Source organism: Cyprinodon tularosa, unplaced genomic scaffold, assembly GCF_016077235.1.
Source record: "Cyprinodon tularosa strain WSP-4 unplaced genomic scaffold, ASM1607723v1 ctg352, whole genome shotgun sequence".
Lineage (NCBI taxonomy): Eukaryota > Metazoa > Chordata > Actinopteri > Cyprinodontiformes > Cyprinodontidae > Cyprinodon > Cyprinodon tularosa.
Window position 1 is genome coordinate 745,357 of NW_024039066.1, and position 15,902 is coordinate 761,258.

The 15,902-nt window shown below is 44.9% G+C and overlaps 2 protein-coding genes across 3 annotated transcripts in view; both read left to right on the forward strand.

The window, feature by feature from the left end:
* Positions 1-2,699, forward strand: part of taok2a (TAO kinase 2a) — a 30,552-nt gene extending 27,853 nt beyond the window's left edge. For both annotated transcript variants that reach the window (XM_038295243.1, XM_038295244.1), the window contains exon 20: positions 886-2,699. In XM_038295243.1, coding sequence (XP_038151171.1) covers positions 886-1,755 — 870 coding nt within the window. In that variant the 3' untranslated portion in view covers positions 1,756-2,699. The remainder of the gene's footprint in view (positions 1-885) is intronic.
* Positions 2,700-9,471: 6,772 nt separating this feature from the next.
* cdipt (CDP-diacylglycerol--inositol 3-phosphatidyltransferase (phosphatidylinositol synthase)) lies at positions 9,472-15,856 on the forward strand. The gene is made up of 6 exons (XM_038295222.1): positions 9,472-9,604; positions 13,290-13,424; positions 13,564-13,717; positions 13,782-13,863; positions 13,936-14,017; positions 14,151-15,856. The coding sequence occupies exons 1-6, from the start codon at positions 9,562-9,564 to the stop codon at positions 14,291-14,293; spliced, it is 639 nt and encodes a 212-aa protein (XP_038151150.1). The 5' UTR covers positions 9,472-9,561; the 3' UTR covers positions 14,294-15,856.
* The last annotated feature ends 46 nt before the right edge of the window (positions 15,857-15,902 follow it).

Here is a 15,902-nt window from a genome sequence, read left to right on the forward strand (position 1 = left end):
CTGATTCCCTAGTTTAGTCTGATTCTCTAGTTTAGTCGTTTGATTCTCTAGTTTAACCATCTGATTCCCTAGTATAGCCGTCTGATTCTCTAGTTTAGCCGTTTGATTCGCTAGTTTAGCCGTCTGATTCGCTAGTTTAGCCGTCTGATTCGCTAGTTTAGCCGCCTGATTCGCTAGTTTAGCCGTCTGATTCGCTAGTTTAGCCGTCTGATTCTCTAGTTTAGCCGTCTGATTCTCTAGTATAGCCGTTTGATTCGCTAGTTTAGCCGTCTGATTCGCTAGTTTAGCCGTCTGATTCGCTAGTTTAGCCGTCTGATTCGCTAGTTTAGCCGTCTGATTCTCTAGTTTAGCCGTTTGATTCCCTAGTATAGCCGTCTGATTCTCTAGTTTAGCCGTTTGATTCGCTAGTTTAGCCGTCTGATTTGCTAGTTTAGCCGCCTGATTCTCTAGTTTAGCCGCCTGATTCGCTAGTTTAGCCGTCTGATTCGCTAGTGGGGCTCAGTCCAGTCTCAGTGTTAGCATTTCCTGAGCCTCGGACTGCCTCCCTGAACAGCCTGGATAGTTAGTGACGGTCTGGAATGAGTGCCTGTTGGATCAGAATGTCTGATATCTGCAAAGACAGACAAAGAAAAGGTTCTGGTTCTGGACTAGAAAGGTGACAATATGTTTTGGTTCCTGGATGTTCAGCTGACGCCAGACAGTAGTCTGATTTCAGAACCAACCAAAGCTAAATGGGTCGGTTCTTGACTTGGTGCCATTGGTTCTCCTGACAGTGAGAATGTGCAGAAATGAATGAGGGGTTTTCTGGGTCCTAATCCATCCATGAATCCTGCAGAACCAGGGCCAGATCCAGACAGGGTTCTAACATCCCGTTCTCTCCTTCAGATCGAGGAGGAGATGATTTCCCTTCAGAACGAACGCTCCGAGCGGATCCGGACCCTGCTGGAGCGCCAGGCCCATGAGATCGAGGCCTTCGACTCGGAGAGCATGCGTTTGGGCTTCAGCAACATGGCGCTGACGGGCATCTCTGCTGAGGCCTTCAGTCAGGGCTACCCGACACCCAGCCCGTCGTCCGGTTCCGGGGGCTGGCCGTCCCGGCCCGTCCCACGCTCAGGCAGCCACTGGAGCCACAGCGTCCAGAACTCTCTGGCCACGCCCACCTGGCACAGTCAGAACCACGGCGGGAGCTTCAGCCGGGCCGAGTCTGTGGCCTCCGCCCACGGCCTCATCAGGGACAGTGAGCTGAGCAAGAGCGGCCGAAGCCACGCCCCCTCATCCTCATCTTCCTCCCATCATCACCATCATCATCAGCAGCAGCACTACCAGCACCATCAGAGCACGCCGCAGCTGTACCGAGACGACCGGGACTCTAGAGAGCGCGAGCGGGTCCGGGAGTGGCCCTCAGCAGGAGGGGGGGCTCCCTACTCCCACCATCCATCCAGAGGCCTCCAGCAGCTCTCCTACCACGCCTCCTCCCAGTCCCTGGCCGTCCTTCCTCCTGCTCCTCCTCCTCCTATCTCCTTCTCCTGCTCCCCTGCATCCTCTGCCTCCTCCTCCTCCTCCTCCTCACAGGGCGGCTACGGAGGGGGCGGTTTGAGCGTCAGGGGCCCAGGCATGGCCCTCAGGAACAGCCCCCAGCCTCTGAGGAGGACGGCCTCTGGGGGCCCCAGTGGGGGCGGCAGTGATGGAGGCCTCAGCAGGAGCACATCAGTCACCTCCCACATCTCCAACGGATCCAACCTCTCCTTCTCCTAAATCAGTCCGCTTCTGCTCCGCCCACGGTCCCGCCCATCAGCTACGTCCTGCTTCCACAGGAGACCAGCTGGAGAACTCCACCTGGTCTCCATGGAGACCTCCACCTGGTCTCCGTGGTGACCTCCACCTGGTCTCCGTGGTGATCTCCACCTGGTCTCCGTGGTGATCTCCAGATGGTCTCCGTGGTGACCTCCATCTGGTCTCCGTGGTGACCTCCATCTGGTCTCCATGGTGACCTCCAGCTGGTCTCCGTGGTGATCTCCAGATGGTCTCCGTGGTGATCTCCACCTGGACTCCATGGTGATCTCCAGCTGGGATCTCCTCTGAAGGGACATCAGAAGCAGGCCTCTCAGGGAGGGAGTGGGTTGTGGTGAACTTGCAGGAAGGTTCGGACCTCTCGGTCTCTCTGAGGTTCTGGACCGCTGATCCTAGAGTTGCACAGTGACATCATCAGGAGCCTGAAGGTTCCAGAACCAGCAGGTGGAGCTGTGGCGTCTCCTCCTTGGTTCTGACCCGTTGAATTGCACAGAGATGAACTTTGACCCAAGCTTTGGGTCGAGCCACAGATGTGGAGCTTCCATTGAGCCGCGGTGCTTCCAGAACCCCGGCTCCGTTTGTAAATACTCTAGAGGTCCAGTAGGGGGCAGCGGCTGGGATCTGCCATCTTTGCTTGGTTGACCAAGATTGCTCAGAACTTCTAATGGTTCCGATCCATTCTGTAGATTTCCTTGGTTCTGGTCCTCAGTCAGAACCTTTTAATGGTCCGGCTGTTAGACCCAATTTCAGAAACTATTAACACTAAATCGCTCTAATTGGAGCCTTTGATCTTTTCAAATGATCTAATTGGAGCCTTTGATCTTTTTAAATGATCCAATTGGAGCCTTTGATCTTTTTAAATTATCTAATTGGAGCCTTTGATCTTTTTAAATGATCTAATTGGAGCCTTTGATCTTTTTAAATGATCCAATTTGAGCCTTTGATCTTTTTAAATGATCCAATTGGAGCCTTTGATCTTTTTAAATGATCCAATTGGAGCCTTTGATCTTTTTAAATTATCTAATTGGAGCCTTTGATCTTTTTAAATTATCTAATTGGAGCCTTTGATCTTTTTAAATTATCTAATTGGAGCCTTTGATCTTCATTCAGGGTGGTTTACTCCGGTTTAACATTAAAGCTGTGATGTTTCACCTGGTTTAAAGGACCCATCTGGGTTCTGATCCGCCGGAGCTCAAGATCTTTGTCCTTCACTGACAGAAAGCTGATTAGTCCATCTAACTCATCCAGAACCGGTTCAGAGCTCGGTGGTGTGAACAGGTATTAGACTGAAGGTCTAAGGACTGAGGAACCAACAGACCAGGGAACCCTGCAGAACCGTCCCCCAATCAGACGCTGCCGCGGTATGTGTGTGTGACTGTGTGTGCGGTTGGAAGCTGCAGCCGGCGGATCTGCGGAGCGGCCGGTGGGTCTGCAGCTGTAGATCAGTAGAAGGTCTGTCAGACTGGCTGCATTGAACCGCTGTACAGTAGAGAATCTGCACACTACCTATTTATAGAGCGGGCTGCCCTGCAGGTCTGCGGGGCTCCTGAGGAGGGCGCTGCGCAGCGCTTTACTTACTGTTGTACATAGAAGCACTAACGTTAAGATTGTGTTAGAGTTATGATGATTATTTTGTCACTTAATTGAAGCCAATTTGTAATAAATGCAGACGAAGGGATGCCATCCTTCCTGTTGCTATGGATACAGACGCAATATTTATGTTCCTGTTTTGACCACTAGGTGGGAATCGTTGCTGTAGAACTACAGAGATAGAAATGTTTCCCTGTGAGGTCTCCGCCGTGGGCGGGGCTTCTGCTTGTTAGTGCTGAGCCAGTATTAAAGCGTGGAGCGTCCGCCTTAAATGGACGTCACATGACCTCACTACGTTGGTGCCATGTTGTTTTTTTTTTTTTTTTTTCATGAAGCGACAGATTCATGGAGGAAAAGAGCCGTTGGAAATAGAAGCTGAGCTCTAATCTGGATTACAATGTTTCTAAATCAAAGGAATCTAAAAATTTAAACTAAAAACCTATTTTTGAATAAAAATTGGATATTTTTCTTTGACCGACTGCTGAACGAGTCAAACTGAGAGTTTAAAGTGAACTAATTCAGCTGAACATCATGTTACATAAAAATGATCAAATTTATCACAAATATTTTCAAGTTTATCATTTAAAGAATTTTGTAAATTTTCCTGAAACTAAAAAGTGAAATAAATACATATTTTCCCTTCAGGTGATTTTAAGATCAATAAAATAACATTTAAAAAAACTTTTAGGATCTGAAGTTTTTCAAAATAATGAATTTGAGGTAAAATTTCCCTAAAATGGTTTTAGAAGAGGAGGTGAGATGGACGGACGATCCGTCTTTCGCGTCTGGGACCAGTTGGTTTAGTTCTGTCCTCTCTGGGCCTCCGTAGGGGAACCCGCTACCACATCATGTTTTAAGTTTATGTTTTTTGCACAGTCTGAACAGGATAAAAGCCGTGATCTCTGCAGGGGGCGCTACCGTCTCTGTCATGTCTACCTCATTTGCACTGATAGAAGAAGAATGTCTGAGTGAATTTTAATGAGTTCTTTAAGGCTTTTCTTGGTTTTCATGTTTGTGCAAATGTTGACAAGGCGAGACAAAGGGACATTTCCTCAGTGAAAGGACTGGACATGTTGGACATGAAGGGAGTTCTGCTCTGGGAACGTTGGACCAGACCCTGCTGGCCTTCCATGGAGGAACATTGGACCAGACCCTTTTCTAACTGTGAGGTTTCATTTTGCCAACTTGTGCTGATCTTCCCGTTGGTGGACAACCTGCAGGTGTTTCCTCTCCTAAAGATGAAATCAGATTCTTTTTCACTCTAAATTTCATACAAACTAGTTTGTTTTTTCACTACTAGATGTCAGCCATCTTTGTTCCAACCTTTTCACGCCATTTTATTTATTTTATCTGTTTTGATATAAAGAAACGGGCCAATGTGTAGATGCAGTGTGACGGACTCATAATGACATCACTTCCTGTAAGCTGAGGTCGTTCTCTGAGCTGAATGAATCCATGTGAAATATTCAGAGCATGTTGGTTTTATACAGCAGAAACGTTTCCTGTTGAATCCGTTTCTTGGTCGCTGCCACAGACAGCCGTCCATCCAGCTGCTGTGATGTCAGAGGCCAGCAGGTGTCAAAGCCACGGCGGTGAGGATGAGGAGGGTGGGGATGGATGTTGATGTTCAGGTTTGATGGAGGAAAGTGTGCTGTACAGAAACATTAAATACTTTTGAGGAAATAAAAGAACAAACATGAAGTTGTTTTATTTTGACTCATTCGTTGATCTAAAGGCCTTCAAAGAAAATGAGAGCAGAGAGTTGGTTAAACCGCTAACCAGCGGTTAGCTCCAGATCTAAAACCACACACTGTTGCTGCCGACCTTCGACCTTCTTAGCCGACCTTCACCCTGCTGGCCGACCTTCAACCTTCTTAGCCGACCTTCACCCTGCTGGCCGACCTTCACCCTGCTGACCGACCTTCGACCTGCTGGCCGACCTTCGACCTTCTTAGCCGACCTTCACCCTGCTGACCGACCTTCGACCTTCTTAGCCGACCTTCACCCTGCTGACCGACCTTCTTAGCCGACCTTCACCCTGCTGGCCGACCTTCGACCTTCTTAGCCGACCTTCAGCCCTGCTGGTCGACCTTCAACCTTCTTAGCCGACCTTCACCCTGCTGACCGACCTTCGACCTTCTTAGCCGACCTTCGACCTTCTTAGCCGACCTTCACCCTGCTGGTCGACCTTCAACCTTCTTAGCCGACCTTCACCCTGCTGACCGACCTTCTTAGCCGACCTTCACCCTGCTGGTCGACCTTCAACCTTCTTAGCCGACCTTCAACCCTGCTGGCCGACCTTCGACCTTCTTAGCCGACCTTCAGCCCTGCTGGTCGACCTTCGACCTTCTTAGCCGACCTTCAGCCCTGCTGGCCAACCTTCAACCTTCTTAGCCGACCTTCAGCCCTGCTGGTCGACCTTCTTAGCCGACCTTCAGCCCTGCTGGCCAACCTTCAACCTTCTTAGCCGACCTTCAGCCCTGCTGGTCGACCTTCTTAGCCGACCTTCAGCCCTGCTGGCCAACCTTCGACCTTCTTAGCCGACCTTCAGCCCTGCTGGTCGACCTTCTTAGCCGACCTTCAGCCCTGCTGGTCGACCTTCTTAGCCGACCTTCAGCCCTGCTGGTCGACCTTCTTAGCCGACCTTCAGCCCTGCTGGTCGACCTTCTTAGCCGACCTTCAGCCCTGCTGGCCAACCTTCGACCTTCTTAGCCGACCTTCACCCTGCTGGTCGACCTTCAACCTTCTTAGCCGACCTTCACCCTGCTGACCGACCTTCAACCTTCTTAGCCGACCTTCACCCTGCTGGCCAACCTTCAACCTTCTTAGCCGACCTTCACCCTGCTGACCGACCTTCAACTTTCTTAGCCGACCTTCACCCTGCTGGCCGACCTTCAACCTTCTTAGCCGACCTTCAGCCCTGCTGGTTGAACTTCAACCTTCTTAGCCGACCTTCACCCTGCTGGCCGACCTTCAACCTCCTTAGCCGACCTTTAACCCTGTGTGCTGACCTTTAACCCTGTTGGCCGATAGCTGTTAACTGATGTTAACCTGATGGTACCCCCATCCCCACTGACTGCCACTATGGGTCCCTGAGCCAGACCCTAAACCCCACCCTGTTCCCTGGGTGGCACAGCCCTCTGCTCCCCAAGGGGAGGGGTTACATGCTGGGAGGGAATTTCTCCAATAAAGTTTTATTATTATTATTAGTAATCTGCACAGAATAAAGTGAACTACATTAAATTCTCTTATTTCAGTAAAATATTGCATCATGATTTATTGACAGGATTTTCAACAGTCTAAGAAAAGGACTGAGACGCTCTTATTGTGAAAGTTTGCACCGGAAGTAAAGAAATCAAAATTTTCAGAATCTGAATAACTACAAGAAATTACAAGCAAATGTAAGAAGAATTATTAAAAATGCAAAAAGAGATTATTCAGTAGGGAGGGAGACAGATGTTTCTAAGGTGTGGGCAACAATTAAAAGGATGAATGGGATTAAAAGAACGAGTGGATCCAATATTAAATGAAGGAGAAAAAACTGCAGTTACTGACAGAGAAAAGGCAAAAATGTTGGTAAATACTTCTGTTAAAATTCATAGTTGTGAAAATATTAGTGAAGAAAAAAGGGAGAGAAAAGACTAATTTAAAGAACAAGGATTTATTACAGCAAATAGAAACAAATGAACCGTTGAACATGTTTACAATAACAACTGAATATAAATGATCAGCTCCAGGAAAAGATCCAATTTATTATGTTATGATTAGTAATTTAAGTGAATCTTCAAAAAATATTTTATTAGAAATATATAATAGGATATGGGAAGATGGGGAACTGCCAAAGAGTTGGAGGGAAGCTGTGATTGTTCCAATCAGAAAACCAGGGAAAGATGAATCAAAACCAGGAAATTATCGGCCAATAGCGTTAAAATCGGACTCATGTAGAATAATGGAGAGAAAGATAAATGAAAGATTAATATATTATGTTGAAAAGAAGGGACTCGTATCATCTTATCAGAGTGGTTTTAGAAGAGGGAGACGAACAATGGATCCGGTTTTATGTTTAGAGCAGGAAATTAGAAAGGAACAGGTGAATAAAGGAAGTGTTTTTTGACATTGAGAGAGCAGATGATATGATGTGGAGGGAAGGCTTATTAATTAAATTAGAAGAATGGGTATAAATGGTCAAATGTTTAGATGGATTAAAAATTTTCTAGAAGATCGACGAATACAAGTGAGGATAGGGGAGGATTATTCTGAGAGTTGTAAAATTGAAAATGGAACACCACAGGGAAGTATAGTAAGTCCGTTATTATTTTCAGTGATAGTTAATGATATGTTTAAAGAAATAGAGGGTGGAATGGGATTCTCATTATTTGCAGATGATGGAGAAATGTGGAAAAGAGGAAGAAATTTAGAATTTATCGTAAAGAAACTTCAGGAAGCAATTTCAGTTGTAGAAAAATTGTCATATAAACGGGGTTTTAAATTTTCAGTAGAGAAAACTAAAATAATGTTTTTTTTACAAGAAAAGAGTTGATAAAAAAAATTAACTTAAAATGTTATGGTCAGGATTTGGAAAGAGTTAAGCAATTTAAATTTCTCGGGATGTGGTTTGATGACAGAATGACATGGGGGGTGCACATTAAGAAAATAATCGATAAATGTAGGAAGGTAATAAATCTAATGAGGTGTTTAGCTGGAACAGAGCGGGGAGCTGATAGAAAATCATTAAAAGCCATTTATACTTCAACATCAGGCTTTAAGAATATCTACTGGAGCTTTTAGAACATCTTCACCAGCAGCTTTACAGGTTGAAATGGGAGAAATGCCTCTTAAAGTTAAATCAATTATCTTTAAGCTACTGGTCAGATTTACAGGCACAAAGGAAGGATCATCCAACATTAGAGCTGCTTAAACCTGGATGGGAAAGAAACAAAGAGCTTTAGATAAATAATAAACACTAAAGTTAATGAAATTAATTTAAATCAGTTAGATAGACAGTTCCATTAACAGCAATACCACCCTGGATACTTCCTGATGCTAAAGTTGATCTTTCATTATTAGAAAAGAAGGAAAAAGATAAATATCAAATTATGAATAAATATATAGTACAAGTACACTAAAACAAATATTATAATTATGTACAAATATATACAGATGCATCAAAAAATACAGCTAATAGGGAAGGGATTGCTTTTATTATACCACAGTTTGATATTAAGGTTGGGAAAAGGATTAGTGATGGAGTTTCAGTAGCGGTGAAATGCTAGCTTTGCTGTTAGCAGCTCAATGGGTGGAAGAGCTAAGACCATTAAAATCTATCATTTGCTCAGATTTTAGTTCATCATTAGTCAGTTTGCAAAATAATCAGTCAGACAGTCGACTAGATATATTAATGGAAATACGACAAACATTTTACAGAATAAATATGATGGGGATAGTAGTAAATGTTGTTTGGGTTCCGGCACATAAATGAAAAAAGGAAATGAAATGGCAGACAGGATGGCTAAGGAGAGTACCAATAAGGTAAGGGTAGATATTAATGTTAATTTTGGTATAACAGAAATAAAGGCTATAATTAAACAAACAGCAAAAGAGAGGTGGCAAAAGTTATGGAATGAAGAAAGAAAGGAAGGCGGCTTTATAAAATACAAAAAGAGAATTGGACCAATGAGAAGATCAGAAAGGAGATGATTATTTCTCGACTTAGAATGGGACACACTGGATTAAATAGATGGTTAATTTCATCAGGCAGGGAAATGAGACTGTGAGGAAGATGAGACTGTGAGGAAAATGAGACGGTGGAACGTGTCATTTTAAATTGTAGTAAATATTGGATACAGAGAAACAGGTTAATAAGGAAACTTAGTGACATGAAAATGAAACTTTGTCGATTTATTGCAGAAGGAATCAGGAAGCAGAGGATATCGGGTTATATTTGAATTTTTGAAACAGATTAGGTTTTATAATAGGATAGTTTTTTTTTTCTGCCATGTGGTTCACATTCCATACCAGTTGGTGGCGGTAATGCTCACCTAACGTTTTTTGCCAACCGCCAGTAAAACTGAAGAAGAAGAAGCGGCATCCGGCTGAACCATCGGAAGCAGCAGAACCATCAGAGGTTCTGGTCTCAGCAGATCTCTGAACCCAGACAGCAGCAGCTCCTCTGAACCCACGATGGACCAAGAAAACATTTTCCTCTTCGTTCCCAATTTGATCGGTGAGTTTCCTTCCTGTTAGCTTAGCATTAGCCATCATGGCGGCGCCTCCAGGCTGACAGACATTCATAGAAATAATGAACTATTTTAATTGGTTTGCAAAGTCGAGCTCGTTCATTTTCTGTATTTTAGATTCTATATTCTGTACATCTATTTTCTCTAACGTGAGATCAATAAAGTTCAATTATTCTTAATCTGCACCATCAACCGTCAGATTAACAACAAATCTGATCTTTAATAAAAGTCCCTGAAATGTGGCATTTAATGAATGAGGAGAATCTGCTGATATATCGGTTAGATGCTGGAGGGCCCCATGGCATGCTCCTTCCTACATCTGCGCTGCTAGTCAGCTAACATCAACAACCTAGAAAAGATCAAAGAAATGCGGCCGGTATTAACCAGGCACCGCAAAGGCGTCCTACGTCATGTTCACTTTCACTCTGTTCGAAAACCTAGGACGGGTCCTCCAAGGACGTGGTCTACCTAGACTGGATCCTTCGAAGTCCTTGAAAATAAGGAGACCGGAAGAGTTTTGGCTGTAAATTCGACCAGGTCTACCCTTTGGCGGGTTTTACCGCCGTATGCTCTGTTGCTTAGCAACCGTGAACGTTGACACACAAAGCAGGAAAAGAATGAATACAGAAGTTTTCAAAACTGTTTATTTATTTCTTTTTTATTATGAAGTGAACAAAGACTACACTCACAAGAATCCAGAGTGGAATAAATGTTCCAACCACCGGGAGCAGGAACAGATCAAATCAAATGTAATGATAGAAACCTTAGTCAGTTAAATAACCTGCTGCTGTCATTCTGCACATCTCTGATGTTGCTGCTATTTTCAAATATCCATTACTGTAAAAATGTCCATAGCTGCATATTGGTTATTTATTCCCCAGTTTTATATTGTTAAAACACTTTACAGTATTTTATTGTTTATATTTTAACTCTTCCCTATTATGTTATTCTTATACATTTTTCTAAGGTCCACATTTGTGTGACTATTTTCAGTAATCTTTCTGCTGCTGTAAATTTTCCCATTGTGGGAAAATAAAGGTATTTTCTATTCTATGAAAGGGGTAGAAAGATATAAGTAAATCTAAACAATATATTTATAAAAAATATATCTGCAAAATCTCTAATATTCAACAACAAAAAATACGTAGTTAAGCATATTGTGCAAAACAGCAATAAAAAGATAAAAATCCTATCAGATTTATAGTCCCCACCCTGCAAATATATTAGAATCTGTCCTTAAATTACAGCCAAACCCATTTACACAGTAACAGATTAAAACCTTTAGATAAACCAAACATTACCGCCACATATCTGACTCAATAACCATTAAAACAACTATTTTCATTCATCTCAGACGGAACTATTAAATGACTTGTATTATATTAAACTGAACTTCCAATTTTCACCACTGTTCGGCGCCAAGTCTCGCAATGAATCCTGGGATATCCAAGAATACCGAGGATACATTAGACCCGTCCTTCAAATCAGGCAAAAAGAAGGACGCATTTTAAGGCCGCATAACGAGGACTCTTGGAATCCGACCAGACCTCAGCGCCGTGCTATGACGTAATCGGCCTTCGAATCCGGTCTTCTAAGGATGCGTCCTAGGTTTTCGAACAGAGCCGAATACTTAGAAGACCGGATTCGAAGGCCGATTACGTCATAGCGCGGCGCTGAGGTCTGGTCGGATTCCAAGAGTCCTCGTTATGCGGCCTTAAAATGCGTCCTTCTTTTTGCCCGATTTGAAGGACGGGTCTGATGTATCCTCGGTATCCTTGGATATCCCAGGATTCATTGCGAGACTTGGCGCCGAACAGTGGTGAAAATTGGAAGTTCAGTTTAATATAATACAAGCCATTTAATAGTTCCGTAGCTAACCCTGAGGTCAGAGGGCCCCGGAGACCAGGGTTAGATTAATTAAAATAGTTGTTTTAATGGTTATAGAGTCAGATATGTGGCGGTAATGTTTGGTTTATCTAAAGGTTTTTAGCTGTTACTGTGTAAATGGGTTTGGCTGGAATTAAAGGACAGATTCTAATATATCTGCAGGGTGGGGACTATAAATCTGATAGTTTTATCTTTTTATTGCTGTTTTGCACAATATGCTTAACTAAGTATTTTTTGTTGTTGAATATTAGAGATTTTGCAGATATATTTTGAAAATTGGAAGTTCAGTTTAATATAATACAAGTCATTTAGTAGTTCCGTCTGAGATTAATGAAAAATAGTTGTTTTAATGGTTATAGAGTCAGATATGTGGCGGTAATGTTTGGTTTATCTAAAGGTTTTAATCTGTTACTGATTAAATGGGTTTGGCTGGAATTAAAGGACAGATTTTAATATATCTGCAGGGTGGGGACTATAAATCTGATAGTTTTATCTTTTTATTGCTGTTTTGCACAATATGCTTAACTACGTATTTTTTTTTGTTGTTGAATATTAGAGATTTTGCAGATATATTTTTTATAAATACATTGTTTAGATTTACTTATATCTTTCTACCCCTTTTATAGAATAGAATAGAAAATCCCTTTATTGTTCCACAATGGGCAAATTTAGTCTTTGTTCACTTCACAATAAAAAAGAAATAAATAAACAGTTTTGAAAACTTCTGTATTCATTCTTTTCCTGCTTTGTGTGTCAACGTTTACGGTTGCTAAGCAACAGAGCATACGGCGGTAAAACCCGCCGAAGGGTAGACCTGGTCGAATTCACAGCCTAAACTCTTCCGGTCTCCTTATTTTCAAGGACTTGGAAGGATCCAGTCTAGGTAGACCGCGTCCTTGGAGGATGCAGCCCAGGTTTTCGAACAGAGCCCTAATGTCGTCACGGCCGTAATAAACAGGAAGTAGAGGCCTTTTTTTAGCTTTATTGATATTCACACTAATTACAAGTTCAAAAAAGAATCTCCACTTTGCATTCTCACAACAAAAACAAATAAAATAATAATTATTTACAGGAAATCAATTAACTTAAACAAGACAAAGGAAAAAAAGTCTAATTTACAGATTTTTAAATCAGTGGAAGCAAAATCCAAAAAAACAAGACATTAATTTAAGAATTTAAATGAACAGAGAGATGCTGCCTTCAGCAATGACACTAGTGTTTCACCATTTGGTGAAAATATGCGATGATGATATTATTAATGATGGCGTCATCAGGACTCAGAGAAACTCCTCTTTTCTTCCAGCTGCGGGAAAATCCTGCATGTTTCTATAACCTGCTGGTTTCCTGATTTTTCCTGATTTTTGTCTAAATTAGAATCGTTTGATTTTCAAAGGATGATTTTAGTCCATAAAATGCTGAAGGTTTAAAGATTAAAGCCGGTTAACAAGTTAAAACATAAATAAAGGAGGCTGGAAAATAAAAATTAGATGGATAAACAGGAATATTAGCGTCTCTTTAAGCTCCACTGCCTTCATGACGACGCTGGCGTTGTCTGTAGCTATGGTAACCTGACCCCCCCCCCCCCAGCCAAAGCCTCCATATTGTCTTTCCCACTGAGAAGAGCTGGTTAAAACGTGGCCGACCCATGGCCCCCTTCCATTGGCGGATAAATCTGACCCGCTGTGACATCATCGCCGGCCGTGCGGTAAAGTCTGAGTGTTTCCAGGTTATCTGACCCGCTGTGACATCATCGCCGGCCGTGCGGTAAAGTCTGAGTGTTTCCAGGTTACAGCCGCGTCCTGCTGGCGCTGCTCTCCTTCTACCTGATGCCCTGCTGCCCCTGGCCCGCCGTCTGCTGCTACCTGCTCAGCGCCCTGCTGGACGCCTTCGACGGCCACGCCGCACGCCTGCTCAACCAGTGTAGGTGTCCAGAACCGCTCCGCCTCCAGAACCGGGCCTCGGCCTGTCTGAGGAGCAGGGAAGGGTTTGGTTCTGCAGGTTGTTGTTGACCCGGTTCTACCGGGGAATGGTCCAGACTGACCCGGTTGTCGTCCCTCAGCCAGCAGGTTCGGCGCCATGCTGGACATGCTGACGGACCGCTGCGCCACCATGTGTCTGCTGGTCAACCTGGCTCTGCTCTACCCGTCCTACGCCTTCCTGTTCCAGCTCAGCATGGTTCTGGACGTGTCCAGCCACTGGCTGCACCTGCACAGGTGAGCTGCAGCAAGCAGAACCGGTTCTGGTTCTGGATGTGTTGACGCTGTGGTTGTTGTTCAGCTCCACCATGAAGGGATCTGGGAGCCATAAGAGCATCGACCTGTCGGGGAACCCGGTTCTACGCCTCTACTACACCTCCAAGGTGAGAACAGAACCGGCCCGGCGGCGCGGCTCCGGGTCCCAGCAGAACTTTTAACCGCTGTGTTTGTTTCAGCCGGTTCTGTTCGTCATGTGCGCCGGGAACGAGCTGTTCTACTGCCTGCTCTACGTCCTGCACCACATGGAGAACCCTGCAGGTGAGAGAACCCAGCAGAACCAGCCGCTGAACTCTGACCTTATTTGGTCTTCCTGTTGGACCCGGTTCCGGCTGGGACCAGAACCACGGGGGTTCTGGGCGTGGCGCTGACCCGTCTCCTGTGTCTCTGACAGGCTGGCTGGTTCTGCTGCAGGTCGTCTGCGGACTCGTCTGTCTGTTGAAGTCGGCCATCAGCGTGGTGCACCTGGTCACCGCCGCCCAGAACATGGCCGCCATGGACGCCGCCGAGCGCCAGATGGCGGCCAAGAAGCACTGAGGGAGGGGGGTGTGGGGGGGGCTGGGTTTCCTGTTCTGCTCTGTGATGTTTATGTTCCATCCTGTTAAAGCAGGATGATCATTGGATCAGAACCAGAAGGTCCAATCAGACTCTGATCAGAACAGTTCCAGGAGGAAGACCATCTGGACCCGTTTTCCACCCAGAACCTCTCCGGCCAGCAGGGGGCGCCGACTCCTGGACCCGCTCTGATTTCTAGAGGTCGTTCATTGATGCTGAAGAACATCTGGTTCTGAATCATTTCCTCGGTTCTGAAGTTCTGTCTGCTTCATGCTGTCGAGTTCCTGTCATGTTCCACCATGTTGGCTCGTTGTTCCAGAACCCGGATCAGAACCCAGACCCGTATGCTGGGACCCGAAAGAAACAACCAGAAATGAAACGAGGGGAAAGAGGGACCCCTCTGGTTTCCTGGAGCCTTTCAGGGTTAGCTAACCCTGGTCTCTGGGGCCCTCTGACCTCAGGGTTAGCTAGCCCTGGTCTCTGGGGCCCTCTGACCCCAGGGTTAGCTAGCCCTGGTCTCTGGGGCCCTCTGACCCCAGTGTTAGCTAGCCCTGGTCTCTGGGGCCCTCTGACCCCAGTGTTAGCTAGCCCTGGTCTCTGGGGCCCTCTGACCTCAGTGTTAGCTAGCCCTGGTCTCTGGGGCCCTCTGACCCCAGTGTTAGCTAGCCCTGGTCTCTGGGGCCCTCTGACCCCAGTGTTAGCTAGCCCTGGTCTCTGGGGCCCTCTGACCCCAGTGTTAGCTAGCCCTGGTCTCTGAGGCCCTCTGAGCCCAGTGTTAGCTAGCCCTGGTCTCTGAGGCCCTCTGACCCCAGTGTTAGCTAGCCCTGGTCTCTGAGGCCCTCTGACCCCAGTGTTAGCTAGCCCTGGTCTCTGAGGCCCTCTGACCCCAGTGTTAGCTAGCCCTGGTCTCTGAGGCCCTCTGACCCCAGTGTTAGCTAACCCTGGTCTCTGAGGCCCTCTGACCCCAGTGTTAGCTAGCCCTGGTCTCTGAGGCCCTCTGACCCCAGTGTTAGCTAGCCCTGATTTATCGGACGGCTCCATTTGGGGCCCAAAGGGAAGTTGGGTTTCTGCAGAACAAATGAAGGCACTTTGTTGTTAAATTATGGGAACATTTTTATCAGACTTTAGGTTTTTGATGAGAGAAATGTTGGAATGTTGTTTTTTTTTTGTTTGCTGTAAAATGAAATAAATGTTTTTCTTCGCTGATTTAAACTGGTTCTGCTTCATTAGAACCGACAATAGAAAGTCTTTCACTGTGAAATGTCTTTATTCAGTGATGATGTCATTCACTGGATAATATAAATATTTGACCATATACATGTTCGTGTGTGCGTGTGTGTGTGAGATTAACAGACATGTAATTCAGTCTTAAAGTAAAACCTTGTATTCCGTATCAGATGGAATCAACAGTTTCATCAATTCATGTTTATTACATTAACATCAATTTATCACTGTAGGCTCATCTGTATTATTCTGCTCCATTAACATTAATTTTATTGTGATGGATTTATATAAAATGTTATATTAAATGATTTATAGACTTCATAATGACTCTGTAATGTGATGGATCTATTTATTTATTCTAAGTTAA

Coding starts and splice junctions, on each gene's coding strand:
- cdipt (XM_038295222.1), top strand. CDS start 9,562: ATGGACCAAGAAAACATTTTCCTCTTCGTTCCCAATTTGATCG. Junction 9,605..13,289: donor CTTCGTTCCCAATTTGATCG/GTGAGTTTCCTT, acceptor GAGTGTTTCCAG/GTTACAGCCGCGTCCTGCTG. Junction 14,018..14,150: donor CCACATGGAGAACCCTGCAG/GTGAGAGAACCC, acceptor TGTCTCTGACAG/GCTGGCTGGTTCTGCTGCAG.